Raw genomic sequence first — 18,486 nt, 5'->3', positions numbered from 1 at the left:
CCGTTCTTCCTCTCCGTGAGATGATCACGAGACCCCCGGTAGACAGAGTCCGTGGGACTCGTGGTCACACTCACGGAGCTTGCGGCACACACACGCTCACAATGCAGCGTCTTAAAGGTGACGTACCTGTATGTTTACATGCCCAGCCGTGCCATTCTGCCGACGTATATCGGCGTGACACGGTCCTTAAGTGGTTAACGTGCGTTGCCTCAACCCACAACTGTGAACAGGCCCGTATGACTTTTTGGAATCTCTGTGCTACTTGTATGTATTTTATTTATTTATTTCAGGTACTTATATAGCGCCGTCAATTTACACAGCGCTTTACATATACATTGTACATTCGCATCAGTCCCTGCGTGCCACAGAAAGAGGGATACTCAGCAACTATCATAGTAGTTATGTATAAGTTCCCATGCTCCCAAAAGCAAAACTTTTGCAACTGTATATAAATCCGCAGTGCGTCCATACATACGCTATTGTTCTGTTATCAGTCCTCTTAGACAAAGGCATGCTGTGTCCTTCCCCAGGATTACCAAGAGGAAGTCTGCTGTACACTGGGAAATCAGCATCATGAATACAATTCATTTTAAACATTGTCTGTCTTGATGAACTGCTGAGATTTAAAAAAATAAAAAAAAATAAAAAAAAAATCTGCCATTTCTGATTTGCTTTAATACATTTTATATAAACACAAGCATCTAAAAGTTTTGGATAGGACTGGAATAAAAAGTTTGAGATGGAACAGCGCCTCTAGTGGTCACCAAAATACTTGCAGCACAAAATTGTATTAATAACCACCATGAATAGCTCTATTAGTATAAACACTTACAAACACGGTAGAATAAATACGTTTATATATATATATATATATATATATATATATATATATATATACTATAAATACATTTTCTTGCAGCCAGTCTATTTGGTTGGCCATTCTCAATGATTGCACTTAACATGAGAAGAGCATGAAAACTAATCATGAAAAAGCAAATAAAGTTTTTTTTTTTTTTTTTTAACATTAAAATGCATTTTAATCTTGTTTCCTCTCCGTTTCAAAGATTTTAACTAGTTTTGAAATTTTTAAAACATACAGCAGACAGGAGCAGAACAGTGTCTCAGGTTGAATACAAAAATAGGACTAAATGCCAATAGGACCCTAACAAAGCTACATCTTCATAATATCAGAACATTACAGCTTGGCCCCAGCTCAAAAATGAGATACGTCCATGGAAAGTGTTTACCATCGTTTTTTTTTTGCATTTAATTTCTGCCGAGTTGTAATAAAATAGCCACTTCTGGTCTACATGCACTCCCATAATGGCTTCCTGGTGGACAATAGCTGACCATACTTGTGTAACAAAAAAGAGCCACATATAGTCTTCTAAAAAAAAGTGGTCATCAACCCTGTCCTCAGGGCCCACTAACAGGCCAGGTTTGCAAGATAATTGAAATACATCACAGGTGATATCATTTGCTGCTCAGCGATTGCAGTATTCTAGTCTGCATCTCCCCCCCAAGGTAATACATAAAACCTGGCCTGTTATTGGCCCTGAGGACGGGGTTGATGACCACTGTTCTAAAAGACTGCCTATGTGACACTGCAGAACAGTTAGAAGGCAGAGACAAGGTTTTGTCACCATAAAACAGTTGGTGGCTGAGCAAGAACCTTCATGGCAAGGCCGCCAAGCATTTCTCAGGGTAGGCTTCCTGACGGTGACCACAGTTGATCATATCTGTAATGAAAAGGCCACTTGTAGTCTCTATCAGAAGCCCATGTGACACTGCAGATCAATTGGAAGACAGGGGGCAGAGCGGGCATCCTAAAACAGTAGATGCCTAAGCAAAGGCCTTCAGGGCAGGACCACCAAGCATTTCTCAAGGTAGGCTTCCAGATGGTGACCACAGTTGATCATGTCTAATGAAAGGCCACTTGTAGTCTATCAGAAACCAGTGTGACACTGCAGAACAATTGGAAGATAGGGGGCAGAGTGTTGTTACCATGAAACAGTAGATGCCTGGGCAAGGACCTTCATGGCAGGATCAACAAATGTTTCTCAGATGGGCTTCCTGATGACGACTACAGTTGACCATGCCTCTGTAATGAAGAGGCCACTTGTAGTCTATCAGATGCCTGTGTGATACTGCAGACCAAATGGAAGACAGGGGCAGAGTGTGGTCACCCTGAAAGAGTAAATGTCTGGACAAAAACCTTTGTGACTGGACCACCAAGCAATTCTCAGGGTGGGCTTCTTGATGGTGACCACAGTTGACCATGCCTGAGAAATGAAGAAGCCACTTGTAGTCTCAATCAGAAGCTTGTGTGACACTGCAGAGCAATAAGACAGGGACAGAGTCTTGTCAACCTAAGACAATAGGTGCCTGACCAAGGACCACCAAGCATTTCTCAGCATTGGCTTCTTGATAGAGACCACAGTTGACCATGCCTGAGTAATGGAAGAGGCCACTTATAGTCTCAATCAGAAGCCCATGTGACATTGCAGACCAATAAGAAGCCAGTAACAGAGTGCTGTCATCTTAAGACAATAGATGACAGACCAAAACCCTTCATACCAGGATCACAAAGCATTAAGGAAAACCACAACATTAAAAACATTTACATGGAATTAACATGTTATATGTGAATTTAGTGACTGGGATTACACCTACTTTAAGTTACTTGTATAACATTATTTAATAACCAAAAACACATTCCATAGTTAAAGTGCGCCTGTCATGAAAGAAACATGGAGGGGGCCCATTGCTGATCAATTCCAAAAATAGTTGCCTGGCTGACAATATGGTTCTTTGACCCACAACAAGCACGCCAGATCAAGTCATCTGATTCTGCTGGTCTAGAGATTTGTTGAGTTTGCAAATTAAAGCAAAGCAGCAGGTCGGCATCACAGCCAGGCAACTAGCATTTTTAAAAAGGAGAAAACAGTGGAAGTCTCTTTAGAGGGGAGTAGTGTAATGAAAGCTACTTTGATAAAGTGGGTCATTGCATTTGTCTATTAAAAAAAATAAAATAAATTAAATTAAAAAAAAAAAAAAAAAAATGGGGGAGGGGATCATTAGATTTTTATTTTTTCCCTGCGACTCTGCCAAGTGCACCATCCGTTACATCGGATTGACTAGGAATTTCTCAAAAAGCACAACCAACTTAAAACAGGTGTTAAACTGCTGCCTAATGGCACAGACCCAATTATGTGGTTAATGTTGACACTATTAGGCGAATCTATGACTCTAACCAAAGTTCATGTGTGCATACCTATAAGTCACTAATTCAATATTTGCCCCCCCCCCCCCCATTTTAAAAACTTAAATTCATATAAACACTGAGAAATAGGAAACAAAAATGGTTTGTAACAGCCCTTTGAAATAACACCAGCATTAAAAAAAAAAAAAAAAATAATAATAATAATAATAAAAAAAAAAAAGGAAAAAATAAAATACCCACACCACACATGCATATACACTAGCTAAGACCATATAGGACTATAGTTTTTTTTATTTTATTTACTACCATCATTTATTTAATTAGCTTGAGATTCCTGTAATTACAAAGCCATGGAGAATGAATACCCCCAATTGTCTGGCAGCATTGTAAGCCTTTTCAACAGAACTCCCCGGCTGTATAGCATGTGAATAGAGAAGAAAGAGTTCTGGTTGAAAGCAAATGGATATAGTTTCATCAGTAAATCAGATGCACATTTTGATAGGAAAGGAGCAGAAATATCCTTTGTATATGAATGCATGTTTTTTTGTTTTGTTTTTTACTTTTAAAAAGAGATCAGGAAGTGAAGATGGTTAATTTAGTGCACAGTATATCAGACCAGAAGTAAAAACCTTTGTGTGACCACAAGAGTTAAAAATTCTGCCTAGACCAAATGAGCGCTTTGGAACCTTTCACAATGGTCCTGGCTAAATGCCAGAAAGGGTTTTTTTTTTTTTGGTTAATATATATATATATTATATATACACACTAGGCAAAGACAGAACCCACCGTTTAGACAAAACATCCACGGTATGCTTTTCTTTTTTCATTTCCAAAAATTTATTGGGAGAACTACAAAACATGTACAGTACAAAGAATACAGTCTCACAATTCTTAGTGAACCGACTAATTATATATACATATAATTATAGTCAACTCATCCTTTCGTTACATTCAGGAGGAAAAAATAAAAATAAAAAAAGAAGAAAAAAAAAAAGTTAAAGTAGTTCAGAGAGAGTACATAGTGCTTAATCTGTACCTACTATGTACAAAAAGAAGGGAGAAAAGGAAAAAAAAAAAAAAAAATAAAATTATATAATATGCTTCTCATTTACCATCTAGGCAAATTCTAGAAAGAAAAAAAAAAAAAAAAAAAAAAAAAAAAAAGTTTGGCTTTCTAGTTAAGGAATTCACTGAAGTACTTCCATGTACTGTATGAAGTTTTAGGACTGTGGCCTTTTTTTTTGCTCTTTTTTTATTTTTTTTAAATAAGTGGTAAGGTATAACAAAACCCATCCCTACATTCAAAATGATCACACCTTTACAGAATACTTTTTTGGTTGAGACTTTTTTTTCTTCTTTTTTTAAGGCAAGTGTGAACTCTTCAAAAAATAAAAACAAAAAAAGGCACTGTGAAATATAATACTGGGACCCCAATTATTGCTACATACCATCACAGTGATTGCGGTGGAAATAATAAAAAAAAAAAAAAAATTATTATATATATATATATATATATATATATATATATATATATATATATATATATATATATATATAATTTTTTTTCTCATCTGAGCGAGTAACTCGGGAGTCAAATTTATAAAGTTTTTGCTTTTTAATTTCACTTTTGGACGGGAGAAAAAAAAAAAAAAATGATGATAAATTGGGGGTGGGGGCAAGAGATGAAAAAAAAAAAAAAAAAATTCCTCAAACTTCTTATCCACAGCACAGAGATTTCTTTATAGAAACCATTAATCTTTTTCTGCTTTTTTTCTTTTTTATTAACGTAAACAAGGAAAGGAATTAATGAAATAAATATTACATACAATCTCTTAAATTAAGATTTTACTCATTTACAATAAAATAAAAACAGGTGAAGTTACAAAAAAAAGGCATATATTACTGTGAAAAGAACATACACTCAACATTTTGCAGATTAATAATGGCAATCATAATTTAAACGTAATAAAAGAATATATATCTATTGCTTTTTTCATCATACCCGATAAATACAGTATGAACAAATTATTCAATGTATATTTTTCACAAGATAATAAATAAGTTAAATAGTTTCATATTGAGTTGTGTGCAGTGACAGGCAAGCAACTCAGACAGCTAAAATAATATAATAATAATAAAAAAAAAATAATAAAAAAAAAAAAAAAAAAAAAAAAAAAATCAGCAGTTATTCAACAATTATAAACTAACTGAGTGCTTCCGAGAAACATTGTTCTAAGCTAACAGCCCACTAAGCAATGGAAATGGAACTGATGTTAACTTTGGAATGAAAGTTTTTTTTTTTTTGTTTAGTACATGTTAAGCTAAAGAAAAAAAAAAAAAGAAAAAAAAAAAAAGTCTTAGAGGGTTGCTTGTTGTTAAGGCATATTCTTGGCAGGATGGTGATTTTTTTTTTTTTTTTTTTTTAAAAAAAAGCTTATTAAAGTTTATTTTTTTTTTTAATTTTTTTCCCAACTGGACTGTTGTGTTTTTATTATTAAACACCTGGGGAAAAAAAAGAAAAAAAAATGCTTAAGTGTAATTCCCCAAGTTTGCTGTGCTAATGCTTCAAGAGATGGAATGCCTGCTGGTGCTTAAAACTATCCCCCACAACCCACCCACCCCCCCCCCCCCCCCCCACCCAAAAAAAAAAAAAAAAAAAAAAAAAAAAAAAACCACACACGACATCTCACCCGCTAACCCCCACAGTTCTATAAAAATAGTTTTGTTCTATTAAGTTTGCCCTTTTGCGAGTAAGGTTTTTTTTTTGTTCAGCTTTCAGGATTTTTTTTTTTTCACGAGTCTTTCTGACCCTTCTATACATTAAATAAAAATTGGCAGAGGCACAAAAGGCAAAAAACAAAAAAAATAATAATAATATTAATAATAATAATAATAATAATAATACAGGGAACATCTTGAGTGCCAGCTGTATACAGTTCAAGTGTTTAGTCCTTGCCATGATTACATTGTTGTAAGGCGTGGGTCATCCTCCTCTCTGGTCTTCTACCCTCCTGAGTCTGTATATCACACTGGGCAAGAGATGCAGGGATAGACTGGCAGCTTTTCAAAAGGGGGGGAGGGGGGGGGGTAAAAACTGGACCCTGATGCTTCCGCTGTACTTAAAGGCAGGGTGGGCAAAAAAACAAAAAAAAAACAACAACCTTTAGTCCAATCACCAGGACAGCTTGTGGAACCCAAAGACCTCAGCTGCAACATAACCTCAGCATGCAGAGCTTTGACTGTCTTGACTTTCAATGAGGAGCAACCAACAACGTGACCAAAAGACTGCTCTGCTTGTCCTTAGAGAAAAAATATATATATATGTATATGAAGAGGTTCTGCAGCAGCTGCGGACCTTTACAGCACTGCACTGCTCTCTGTTCTCAGACAGGTGGCTATGGAGCCCAGATCATTTAAGGAAAAAAAAAAAAAAAAAATCAAACCAGCCCAGGCAGCAACTTGCCTCTCCAGTCCTGACTGCCCCCTAGAGGGAAAAAAGAGGGGGGATTGATGGCTCAGTCATCAGAGATTGACAGCCTGCTGAAAATGGGTAGGCGCCTGTTAGAGTCCAGGGTAGGGGAATCCGATCCACTCAGGCTGCCAGAGCTCAAGGAGCCGCTCAGATAGCTCTCCCGGTCAGAGAGGGAGTCGGGTGGACTTGGTGGAGCATCAAACACTGGGGATTCGGAGAGGCGTCGCAGGGGCTGGAAGTTAAGGCTCGGCGGGGGCGTGTTGGAAGAAGCTGGCTGCTGCTGGCGGCAGTAGGCTGCCGGGTTGTAGCTGGACAGGTTGTGGGTCTGGATTGCCAGGGGTGTGATCAGACTGAGTTCCTGGCCAGAAAAGGTGAAGGCATTGTTGGCACAAGGGATAGACTCATCGCAGTACAGGGAGTTAGAAGGCTGTGGGGGAGGTGTGCGTGAGGTCGGGCTCTCCAAAAGAGGGGAGTCCAGGCTGTGGTTGGGGAACCCGGAGAAGCTGAGGCTGTGGTGCAGTTTGGGGCGCTGGCCATTGAAGCAGTCTGTAGGGGAGCCTCCTCCAGGTGCCTGCCTCCTCTCCTCAGCGTTGTGTATGAAGTGGCAGCGGGGACCATAGGGGCAGAAGCCGATGGTGTGGAAGGTACGGCACAGCTCGGTCTTGTACTTGGGGTGCCGGGTCAGACTGCGCAGCTCATGGAACCCATGGGCAAACTGACACTTCTCACCATATTTGCAAGTGCCACTCTCCTCGAAGGGCCGGCAGAGCTCCGTCTTGTAGCGGGTGGAGTTGATCTGAGCACCGGACTTCTGCTGCTGTTGCTGCTGCTGGAGATGCAGGAGGTGCTGGCTACGTTCTCCATTCTCACTGAACGAGCGGTCCCGAAACTTGTTCTCTTTATTCATCAGGGCAGTGGTGTTCACCACCGATTCCTTGAGGTGGTTGTTGTTGCAGAACTTGGGGGCCGAGTTGTTGTTAGCCAGAATCTGCAGGTTGCTGGCCGAGTGTCTGCGGAGGAACCCTGGGAGCAGGCTGGAGGTGGGGGCCGTCACCGGGCTGCCCACTGCCTTCTTGTCCAACATGCTGCTCAGATTCAGATTGTTCAGGACTTTTTCGTTCTGAGGACAAAAGAAAGAACCGATCAGACTTCTATTGACTTCCGAAATAGGCCGTTTCTACAAACTTTTAAAAGAGGTCCCCCTTCTATAGACCACGCTTCAAAAAAAAAAAAAAAAAAAAAAAAAAAGGAGCCTTCTGTAGACCTCTACAAAAAACTACCCCCCCCCCCCGCATAGACCCCCTACAAAAACAACCGCCCCACTTTTCCCCGCTTTTAAAACTCCCATGAATCACAGCTTGTCCACCCACGCCCCCCCAGTCTACCTTCACAAATCCAACTTTCTGGAAACCCACCAACAGCTAGACCCCACTTTCTCTACACACCACCCATAGCCCAGACTTCTCCCCCCACGCACACCTCTCATATTCCACTTCTACAAAGAATAAATTTCCACTGGCACACAAGACACTCCACTAACTAGCGACAGGCACCAGCTCTACCTAGACATTAACCAACTAAAGGCCGTCATCTACAGTTGTCCCAACTCTCTACTAGTCCAACGTTATGGACTTGTTGTAAGCCGACCTTCAGCTGTCCAGCTGCTGTGGAGTACGAGGGCTCATACATTACTCTAGAAACTTCCACATACAATAAAAACACTTCCCATGGAGACTTTAAAGCTCATTGCCATTCTCTCGACACCCCCCCATATGTGGAAGAGCTAAGCAGACATACAGTTTAAAATAGGCAGACTTAGATGAATAAAGCTTCTTCTACATATAAGAGGCAGCTAAAGCAAAAACCTGCATTAGCAGACCAACAACTTTAACTCAATGCAAGCTCCATAGACAATAAAAAAAAACTCTCAAATAAAACTTTAAAACATGTCAAACATCTAATCATTTCAGATGAAAGGAGGTAAAAATAAATTAAAAAAAAAAAAAAAAGTTTCTTTGATCGCAATACTAATGCAACAATAAAAAGTTGCATTAGCAAATCAACTACTTGAGGGTGGACTGCTGCTGCAAGCTCTGCAGACAATAAGAATGGCACACATGTAAAACGCGTCAGTTTAGACATTATTATATAGAACATTTTTTTTATTTAAAAACGTTTATGAGAAAAAAAAAAAAAAAAAGTTTCCTCTGCTGATTGACTACAGGAAGCATCGAATACAAAAATAAAGAAGTTGCATTTGCAGACAAATAACTTAATGCAAGATGATCTGCAGAAAGTTCCATAATAGATTTAAATAAAGTTTTAAACTTTTCACTAAGTTTAGATAAAAAAAAAAAAAAAAAAATAAGGAAGGTTTTATTGACTAAGGCGGCATGCAAAGCAAAAATATAAAAAGCTGCATTAGCAGATCTTCTGGTTTAACCTGACGCCAGCTCTGCAGACAAGAATGTCAAACTTTAACATGTTTTCAAACATTTCACAGGAGTTGGATCGGCTATAGGAAGCATCCAATGCAAAAAAAAAAAAGTTGCATTGACAGATCAGCTTGTCTGACCCGCTGCAAGCTCTGCAGACAATAAACTCAGAGCCTAGTAGAAGCTCCTATGGAGTGTATACAGTATATAGGAAAGGAGGAGATCAGCCAATATAAAACTTAGTGATCTGCTGCTGCAAGTCAGTGTGAGGAGCTTCTCTGTCTTCTTTTATGGCTGCTGCAAACTTCTCCAGCAAAACTTTCCTAGATCTCCCCTGACACACAAACATCTCATTGCACCCTGATCACTGGAGCTGACTTTTTGTTCCTCGCCCCTCTAGCTCCTTCCAGGGATCTGCAACCCCCCCCCCCCCTGCACTTTCCAGGGATCCCCTTCTACTTCCAGGGGAGCCACACTCCCTACAGACCTTCCAGGGGACCCATACTCCCCTAACCCAATACATAAATCCTTCCAATGATCCACATACCCCCCAACTTCTTGCAGGGCACCACAACACCTTCCAGGGAACCCTCTGCCCTTCCAGGGCACCACACCACCTCTAGACCTTCCAGGGCTCCATAGTCCTCCATGCATTTTGCAGGGATCCCCTTCTACTTCCAGGGCTCCACACTCCCCCTTCCAAGGAGCCCCTTCTCCTCGCAGCACCCTTCCAGGCGCCCCCCATACACACCTTGCAGAACAGGTCGATGTCGTAGAAGGCGGACAAAAGTGTGGCAGACATTTCCAGCTCCAGCTTGTACAGAGTCCAGAGGACCGGGGAGATCCTGCGTTCCTGAAGGTCTTTGGACTAGCCACGACTAGAGAGAGTCTCCGATGCCGGCGGGCAGGCGGGAGAGAAGGAGGAGGAGGCGGAGGAGATGTGGGGGGTGACGGGTCCGGAGCGGCAGGGAGGACTCGGGGTAGAAATAAGTGCAACGAGCTGAACTCCCGTCTCCGCGTGTAGACACCACTATATAAATGCTGCTAGGGCGCGCGGGGGGCGGAGATACAGAGCTGACCCGGCCGGGGTCTCGTGGCAACGCCTTCTCTGCGAGCCGTGACGTCAGCCCCGCCGCTTCCCATTGGACGCCGCCAATTCGCTCGGGGTAGAAGCTCGCGGAGTGAGAGAGGGGGAGCCGCAGTCCGGAGAGGAGAGGGAAGCGTGAGGGCTGAGAGTGCCGGGGCTGGACCCGAGATAAGAGCGCCTGCCGGGCTCTGGCCTGTGCCTTGCCAGCTGCTGCGGGACTACAAGTCCCAGAATGACTGCAACCGCGACAGCTGGTGAGTCACAGACTCCTGACCCGGGCACGCTGAGCCCCACTCTACACCCCCCCAAGTCACACTGAGCCCTACTCTACACACCCCCCCCCCACAGCTACACTGAGCCCTACCATGCACCCCCCCCCAAACTTATGCTGAGCCCCACTATGCACCCCCCAAACTTATGCTGAACCCCACTATGCACCCCCCCAAACTTATGCTGAGCCCCACTATGCACCCCCCCAAACTTATGCTGAGCCCTACTATGCACCCCCCCAAACTTATGCTGAGCCCTACTATGCACCCCCCAAAGTTTGCTCAGTCCTATTATGCACCCCAAACTTATGCTGAGCCCTACTTTGTACCCCCCCAAAGTTATGCTAAGTCTTACAATGCACCCCCCCAAAGTTATGCTAAGTCCTACTCTGCACCCCCCCCCAGGAATGCAAATCTCTACAATGCACCCCTAAAGAATGCACAGCTCTATGTGCCACCCCAAGTACTGCTCACCTACACCACGCACCCTCCAGTATTGCAACTCCTATAATGCAAACCCTCCCCAGGTAGTGCTGAGCCATAATGTGCACCCCTCCCCCCTAGTAGTGCACCCTCCAGTAATGCAACTATTATAACGCCCCCCCCCCCCATAGTAATGCTGGGTCATACTATGTGCCCTCCAGTAATGTGCCCCCCCCCCCCCCAAGTAGTGCTGAGCCATAATATGCAGCCCCCCTAGTAATGCTGAGCTATACCATGCACCCTCCAGTAATGCAACTGTTATACCCCCCCCCCATAGTAATGCTGAGCCATACTATGTGCCCTCCAGTAATGCAACTATTATAAACCCCCCCCCCCCCCCCATAGTAATGCTGAGCCATAGTATGTGCCCTCCAATAATGCACCCCTCAGTATGGACCCCCTAGTAATGTTGAGCCATACAATGCACCTCACTCCCGCCCCCAGATAAAACTTAACCACTGCCTCCCCACCAAACGTCCTGAAGTCCAGTATCATAGAAGTTGTGGAACTGCAAACTTCAGCGTGCACATCGCTCTTCTCTGGATACAAACCCCTACCAGTAAGCACTAACTTGTTCATGCTTTCTTACCCCATTTGAGCACTACAAAGACCATCATGCTCAGCACAATGGCTTGTTTTCATGGTAGTTGATAAACTACAAATCCCAGCATGCACCTTTTTCCTGCTAAAATGCTTCTACTGGGATGGGAGCTCAGACATATTCAATGTAAATTTTATAGCACTACAAGTTCCAGCAAGCTCAGCACAATGGCTTGTTTTTATGGCAGCTATGCGAGTGGAACTACAAATCCCAGCATGCATCTCACATCCTCCTATAGATGCATTCAGTATGAGTATGTTAGCTGTGACCTGCATGCTATGCACTCTACCCCTATAAATCCTCCTTTTCTGTAACTCCTGATTGGCTCCCATATGCACTGTATGTACCCCAGCTCTAGTATCACACTGCACTCAGACGCAGACTGTTTGTTTTCATACAGAATGTGGAACCACAAGTCTCAGCATGCAAGACCCCAATGCTTCTCGTACCATCTTCCTATGGATGTCATTCCTGATTTGTACCCCTCTCCTGCAACTTTTTTTTCATATAAATACATTGCCCTAGGTATGCGAGTTCTAACCAGTCCACCCAGTTATAGTACTGCAAGTCCCAGCAAGCCCTTACTGTCAGAAAAATGACTTTTCATGGCAATCATGGACCTTAAATCCACAGCATGCCATGCACTACTTACTCCCGTAACTCCTGATTTGCTTCTATATGCTCTAGTACTGCAATACACTCAGAAACACCTACTTTGTTTTCATGGCTCCATAGCAGTTGTGGAACTGCAAGTCCCAGCATGCAATACACCTACCTTAAGAAATGCTTCTAGTAACCTCTTCATATTTCACTATGCATTGGAGCTCTGACTTGGTCATGTGCATGGTATGTTTCCCCAGTATGTCATAGTACTAAAAGTCCCAGCAAGTACTCTTTGTCAAGACATATGGCTAGTTTTCCGGGGGTGTGTGGAACTACAAGTCTAAGCATGCCCAATCACCTTTTACCTCTATAAAACGTTAATTTCACCAGTATGGTGTCTCTCGAGTTATAGTACTTGGAAGAAAATTATTGTGGAACTACAAATCTCAGCATGCCAAACACCTACCCCTGTGTTTCGCCAGCACAGATGTCATTCTTGTCAGACCTGTTTTCATTGCTTCATAGGAGTTGTGGTCCTGTGAGTGCAGATTCTGTATAACTAAGATATAGAAGGGTACTGTGCCAGACAAGTTGTGGAACTACAAGTCACAGCTAGCAAAACTTCTGTCCCAGTTTGGAAACATGTAATCCTTATGGAACTAAAAGTGAAAGTAGTTATTATCTGTTTCAATAAAGTTTTAATGAACAGAAAAAAAAGAAATAAGTTGCATTGGGCAAGGGTTGTTGAACTACAAGTCTCAACTGGCAAAACTCTTCTCCCTCTTTTGTAAAGCGTAAATCCGTGTGAAGCTAAAAGTACGAGTACTGATTCCTTTCAATAAAGTTTTAATAAACAAAAAAAGAAAGAAAGAAGTAGGTTGCATTTGGTAAGAGTTGTTGAACTACAGGTCCCAGCTAGCAAAACTCTTCTCCCGGTTTCTAAACCGTAGATCCTTGTGGAACTAAAAGTGCAAGTATGGATTGTTTTCAACAAAGTTTTAATAAACTGAAAAAAAAATAAGTAGGTTGCATTGGGCAAGGGTTGTTGAACTACAAGTCCCAGCTAGAAAACCTCTATAAAGAGACCATCCTTGTGGAACTAGAATTGCAAATATTGATGGTTTAATCTGCTCCTATGAGTGCCGATTCTGTATAATAAAGCTGAAGACCTATAGGGTTTCTGTGCCAGATAGACTGGAACTACGAGTACCAACTAACAAAACTCCTCCCGTTTGTAAAGAGTGCATCCTTGTGGAACTAGAAGTGCAAGTATGTTACATCCTCGTGGAACTAGAAGTGCAAGTATTATTATTTTTTTTTTAAATAAAGTTTTAATAAACAAATAGAAAAAAAAAAAGTAGGCTGCTTATTGCATTGGGCATGAATTTTTAAACTACAAGTCCCAGCTACCAAAACTTCTCTATAAAGAGTACATCCTTGTGGAACTAGAAGTGCAAGTATTGATTATTTTTTTTAAATAAAGTTTTAATAAACAAATAGAAAAAAAAAAACAAAGTGGGCTGCGTATTGCATTGGGCAAGGATTGTTGAACTACAAGTCCCAGCTAGCAAAACTTCTCTATAAAGAGTAAATCCTTGCGGAACGAGAAGTGCAAGTATTGATTGTTTATTAAAACTTTATTAAAAAAAAAAAAAGTAGGCTACTTATTGCATTGGGCAAGGATTGTTAAACTACAAGTCCCAGCTAGCAAAACTTCTCTATAAAGAGTACATCCTTCTGGAACTAGAAGTGCAGGTATTGATTGTTTCTTTAAATTAAGTTTTAATTAAAACAATTTAAAATAAGTAGCATTGGACAAGGGTTGTAGAATTACAACTCCCAGCTAGCAAAACGCCTGTGTGTGTAAACAGTAAATCCTCGTGGAAGTAGAAGTGCATATATTATGTCTTCAATAAAGTTTTAATAAACAAATAGAAAAAAAAAAGTGGATTGTGGAACTACAAGTCCCAGCATGCTGCCCTCTGCTTCATAGCACACATGTCAGCAGAAGCTTGTTTACTGCACTGAACGCCCATTGTGCTTGTTGGGATAGTCAGCGGCCAGCCATCTATATGTCAATGCATCAGCTCTGGAAATGTCAAAATAAAATTTTTTCTTAATGTTTTGCTGCTTCCAGTTGTGAAAGTATTGCACCCCTCCATGTGCATCGGGGGGGGGGCGATCGTATTTCTATTACCCCTTTTTAAAAAGTTCTTAAAACAGCATGACATGGCCAGGGCTGCGTGGTTGTTGATCATGCGTTTAGCATGTACGGGGCAATCATGGCTTTGTTCATGCATGCTCTGGCTGCGGCTGGTCCGGTGGCTCTGGTAGGGACTGGCCCCTGACAGCAGGGTGTCTCAATGAATCAAGATGCAGAGGGGAAACCCAAGCAGCCCCCTCCCCTTCTCTCTCTCTCTCACATTTCCTTGTTGATTTCCTTCCACCCTCCTCCCCTGTCTGCCTTGCAAATGGCTGCTGGAAACTTTTTTTTTTTTTTTCTTTCCTTGTTTTCTACAATCTGACCCTCTACTATGTTCAGCCATGACAGCTCCTGAGCGGCTGGTTGGTCCTCCTCCACCTAGAGGGGGCTACAGGGGGGACTCATTGACTGATGCAAAGTTCAAGATTTTTAGACAAGAGGGCAAATGTTAAAAAGTAAATAAGAAAAGCGAAGCTTAAGGCCTCATCCTAAGTTTAAAGGGATGGGTGGGGGGTAAGAACGTTCCTCAGCTCTGGTAGATATGGTGGCTAAGGGTTAGCTTAGGGCTCCCATGTCAGAGGACAAGAAGTTGGCTTGTTAATCGTATCACAAGACCTTGAACGTCTGCCAAGTGCCTGGGAACGAGTCAGCGCGGCCGCATTGTGATAAAAAAAAAAACGAAGGCGAGAAAGACCTTCCAGTCTGAGAGCCTGGAATGAAGGGGCGGTGGCCAGGCCCGTACCTACAGGTTACAGCTAGGCCCTAAAGCCTTTTTTTCCCCCCTCTCTGCTCTGCTCAGGCTCCTGCCTGAACGGCGGGGCTCATTTATTATTACAGGCCGCAGCCAAGCATTGCAAAACATGAAGGACGGGCCATGTTCTGCCTTCTATGCAACACGTCCTACTTCTTCTTTATGTGGTGATTTCACAAAGCCGAATGCCCCGTGTCTCTTCAATACCGGAATTCAATCTTCTTTTTTTTTTTTATGGGACAGGTTTTGTCAAGGAATGAAGAACTTAAGGGAAAATTTTTTTCATTTTGAATAGTTTAAGAAAGGGTTATAATCCCGGTCAGCTTTTTTTCTTCCTGTGACCTATTGGGGAGATTTCCTTTCACTTCCTGTCCCATAGACAAACTGGGATAGGAAATCCTATGTTGTCACCAGAACTAGTGCCCCTGTTCTATCATAAAGCCGCTACCCATCAAAAAATGCAACTTTAGTGATGATCTGTTGCGGCCATCTTGGTATACCCGCACTCGTCCACAGTAAGCCTACAGTCCGAAGTCGCCAAGCAGACATCTTTTTACAGGAGTCTTGCATTTCACACTTATTTTTACCAGTAAACTGAACTTGTATAGTAAGATACAGTATTTAGGAATCCGTCAAACTGTTTTGATGTTAAAATTAAAAAGCAACGGTGTTCTGTCAGATTAGCAAACCTGTGAGATCAGCAGGCTTGCCGATGCTTTAAAAATTCAACATCAAAACAGTCACACGGACTTCCAAATACTGTATTTGATTATATAAGTTCAGTTTACTGGTAAAACTAAGTGTGAAATGCAAGACTTCAGTGGGTGTAAAAAGATGTCCGCTTGCCGCTGTTTTGTCACATATGGCGACCCATCACATTTGGCTACCCGCTGGAGTGCACATGCGTGACACCGGATTCCCCGGCCTGTCAGAATGTGTAACAGAGGTGACTCCCCCATCGCTGCCATCATCTTGCACTTCTCTACAGTAAGCATACACTGAGAAGGGGAAAGCGGCCATCTTGTTACACCCACCGAAGTTGTGCATTTTATACTTATTTTTACCAGTAAAGTGAGTTTCTATAGTGAAATACAGGACTTGGAACTCCTGACTGGTTAGATGTTAAATTTTAAAAGCAGTGGCTAGCCTGTTCACCTCAGAGGTTTGCTGATCTGACACAAGTTTGCTGCTTTTAAAATGTAACATCTAACCAGTCAGAGTTCCAAGTACTATATTTCACTATATAAACTCACTTTACTGGTAAAAATAAGTGTAAAATGGAAAGTGGGTGTAACAAGATGTCCGCTTTCTCCCTTCTCAGTGTATCCTTACTGTAGAGCAGTGTGGGGTGTAGCAAAATGGTGGCGACTAAAGGTCACTTAATCTGATGAACGATATGGACAAGTTACGCATGCACAGTGCGGAATTTCTCAGCGGAACGTCACCTCCGTAGCAAAATGTAATGGGTCACCGAATGTGACGAAACACCGCCTTCTGACTATAGGCTTACTGTGGACGAGTGCGGGGTGTACCAAGATGGCCGCGCCGGAACGTCACTTCCGTTACATATTCTGATGGGTAGCGGCTTTCTGACAGGACACCCCCATTGCAAGTTTTCCCTCACTACACCTTTGGTGTCAACCCAGAATTTGTCAGTTTCTTTCACTTTCAGTTATAATGGGTAAGTAGGACAAATAGAGGAGGTGATTCTCTCAAATGGGGGCACAGAAAGCAACAAAACAAAGTGCCGATACCGAGTATTTGCACGAGTACTTGTAAAAATGCCCAGATACCCAAAACTGATACCTTTGCAATGTGGTTTGAGCCGATGCAAAATAAACGGGCTCAAATCACACTGCAAAGAATCGCATGCGATTTGAACAGAAATGCAATGTAAATCCTTTCCGAATCGCACGCAGTTCCCCTGCAAACCTTTGTGAACCCAGGCTTGTCATAGTGAATTTAACCTGGGTTCACACAGGAGCAGTGTGGGAAACGGCATGTGATTCAGACAGGAATCACACTGCATTCTTATTCAAATCACAAGCAATTCTTTGCAGTGTGATTTGAGTGCATTTATTTTTTATGGGCTCAAATCATGCCGCAAAGATATCAGTACTCTTTTGTTATGTGTGCGTGCTCGGTTTTTGCCGATACTGAGTATTTGTGTGAGTACTTGTACTCGCGCAAATGCCCCGGTACCTTTGTGGTGCAATTAGAACCCATAAAAATGAATGCACTCAAATCGCACTGCAAAGAATGGTATACGATTTGAACAGGAATACAGTGAGAATCCTTTCCAAATCGCATGCGATTTCCCGCACCGCTCCTGTGTGAACCCAGGCTTGTTATAGTGACTTCAACCTGGGTTCACACAGAAGCAGTGCAGGGAAACTGTATGAAAATCGGACAGGAATCACACTGCGTTCCTGTTCAATTTGCCCACAATTCTTTGCAGTGCAGTTTGAGCACATTCATTTTGTATGGGCTTAAATCGCTTTGGAAAAGTATCGGTACACGGTATCAGCGAGTACTTGACCGAAAGTATTGATACTCATACTTTTCTGCTACATGGGTGTGCTCATGTGATGCAGTTGTGTCTATTCCAGTTTTTAAACTAGACCCATGTAATCCCTACGGGTGGCCACCATTAAAAAAAAATAAAAAAAGTAATCCCTATGGGTGGCCACCATTAAAAAAAAAAAAAAGTAATCCCTATGGGTGGCCACCATTTAAAAAAAAAGTAATCCCTATGGGTGGCCACCATTTAAAAAAAAAAAGTAATCCCTATGGGTGGCCACCATTTAAAAATTTAAAAAAAAAAGTAATCCCTATGGGCGGCCACCATTTAAAAAAAAAAAAAAGTAATCCCTATGGGTGGCCACCATTTAAAAAAATAAAAAAGTAATCCCTATGGGTGGTCACCATTTAAAAAAAAAAAAATCTCTATGGGTGGGCACCATTTTTTAAAAAAAAAAAGCAATTCCTATGGGTGGCCACCTTTTAAAAAAAATAAAAAAGTAATCCCTATGGGTGGTCACCATTTAAAAAAAAATAATCTATGGGTGGGCACCAATTTAAAAAAAAAAAAAGCAATTCCTATGGGTGGCCACCAATAAAGTAAAAAAACAAAAGTAATTTCTATGGGTGGCCACCAATTAAAAAAAAAAAGTAATTTCTATAAGTGGCCACCAATTTTTAAAAAAAGTAATTATTTCTATGGGTGGCCACCAATAAAAATAAAAAAGTAATCCCTTTGGGTGGCCACCAATAAAAAATAAAATGAAAAAGTAATTCCTATGGGTGGCCACTAATAAAACAATTAATAAAAAAGTAATTTCGGTGGGTGGCCACCATTT

At 41.8% G+C, this 18,486-nt stretch overlaps 1 protein-coding gene and 1 long non-coding RNA gene across 2 annotated transcripts; one reads left to right on the top strand and one right to left on the bottom strand.

The window, feature by feature from the left end:
- Nucleotides 1-5,873: 5,873 nt before the first annotated feature.
- Nucleotides 5,874-10,151, bottom strand: ZFP36L2 (ZFP36 ring finger protein like 2). The gene is made up of 2 exons (XM_077485675.1): nt 9,882-10,151; nt 5,874-7,815 (listed from the first exon to the last, which is right to left on the bottom strand). The coding sequence occupies exons 1-2, from the start codon at nt 9,930-9,932 to the stop codon at nt 6,739-6,741; spliced, it is 1,128 nt and encodes a 375-aa protein (XP_077341801.1). The 5' UTR covers nt 9,933-10,151; the 3' UTR covers nt 5,874-6,738.
- Nucleotides 10,152-10,311: 160 nt separating this feature from the next.
- On the top strand, nt 10,312-14,297 carry LOC143987128 (uncharacterized). Its single transcript, XR_013276601.1, has 2 exons — nt 10,312-10,471; nt 11,952-14,297. It is a non-coding gene; the product is annotated as an uncharacterized LOC143987128 (long non-coding RNA).
- Nucleotides 14,298-18,486: the final 4,189 nt, after the last annotated feature.

This window comes from Lithobates pipiens, unplaced genomic scaffold, assembly GCF_037356315.1.
Source record: "Lithobates pipiens isolate NorthernLeopardFrog02 unplaced genomic scaffold, aLitPip1_a1.2 Scaffold_18, whole genome shotgun sequence".
Lineage (NCBI taxonomy): Eukaryota > Metazoa > Chordata > Amphibia > Anura > Ranidae > Lithobates > Lithobates pipiens.
Note: the sequence above shows the minus strand (reverse complement) of the source record. Positions and strands in the feature narration are given on the sequence as shown.

What these genes read in the sequence shown, in the direction of transcription:
- ZFP36L2 (XM_077485675.1), bottom strand. Translation starts at nt 9,932, where the DNA reads ATGTCTGCCACACTTTTGTCCGCCTTCTACGACATCGACCTGTTCTGC. An exon ending in ACATCGACCTGTTCTGCAAG is followed by an intron (nt 7,816 to 9,881) that starts GTGTGTATGGGG and finishes TTTTGTCCTCAG; the next exon opens with AACGAAAAAGTCCTGAACAA.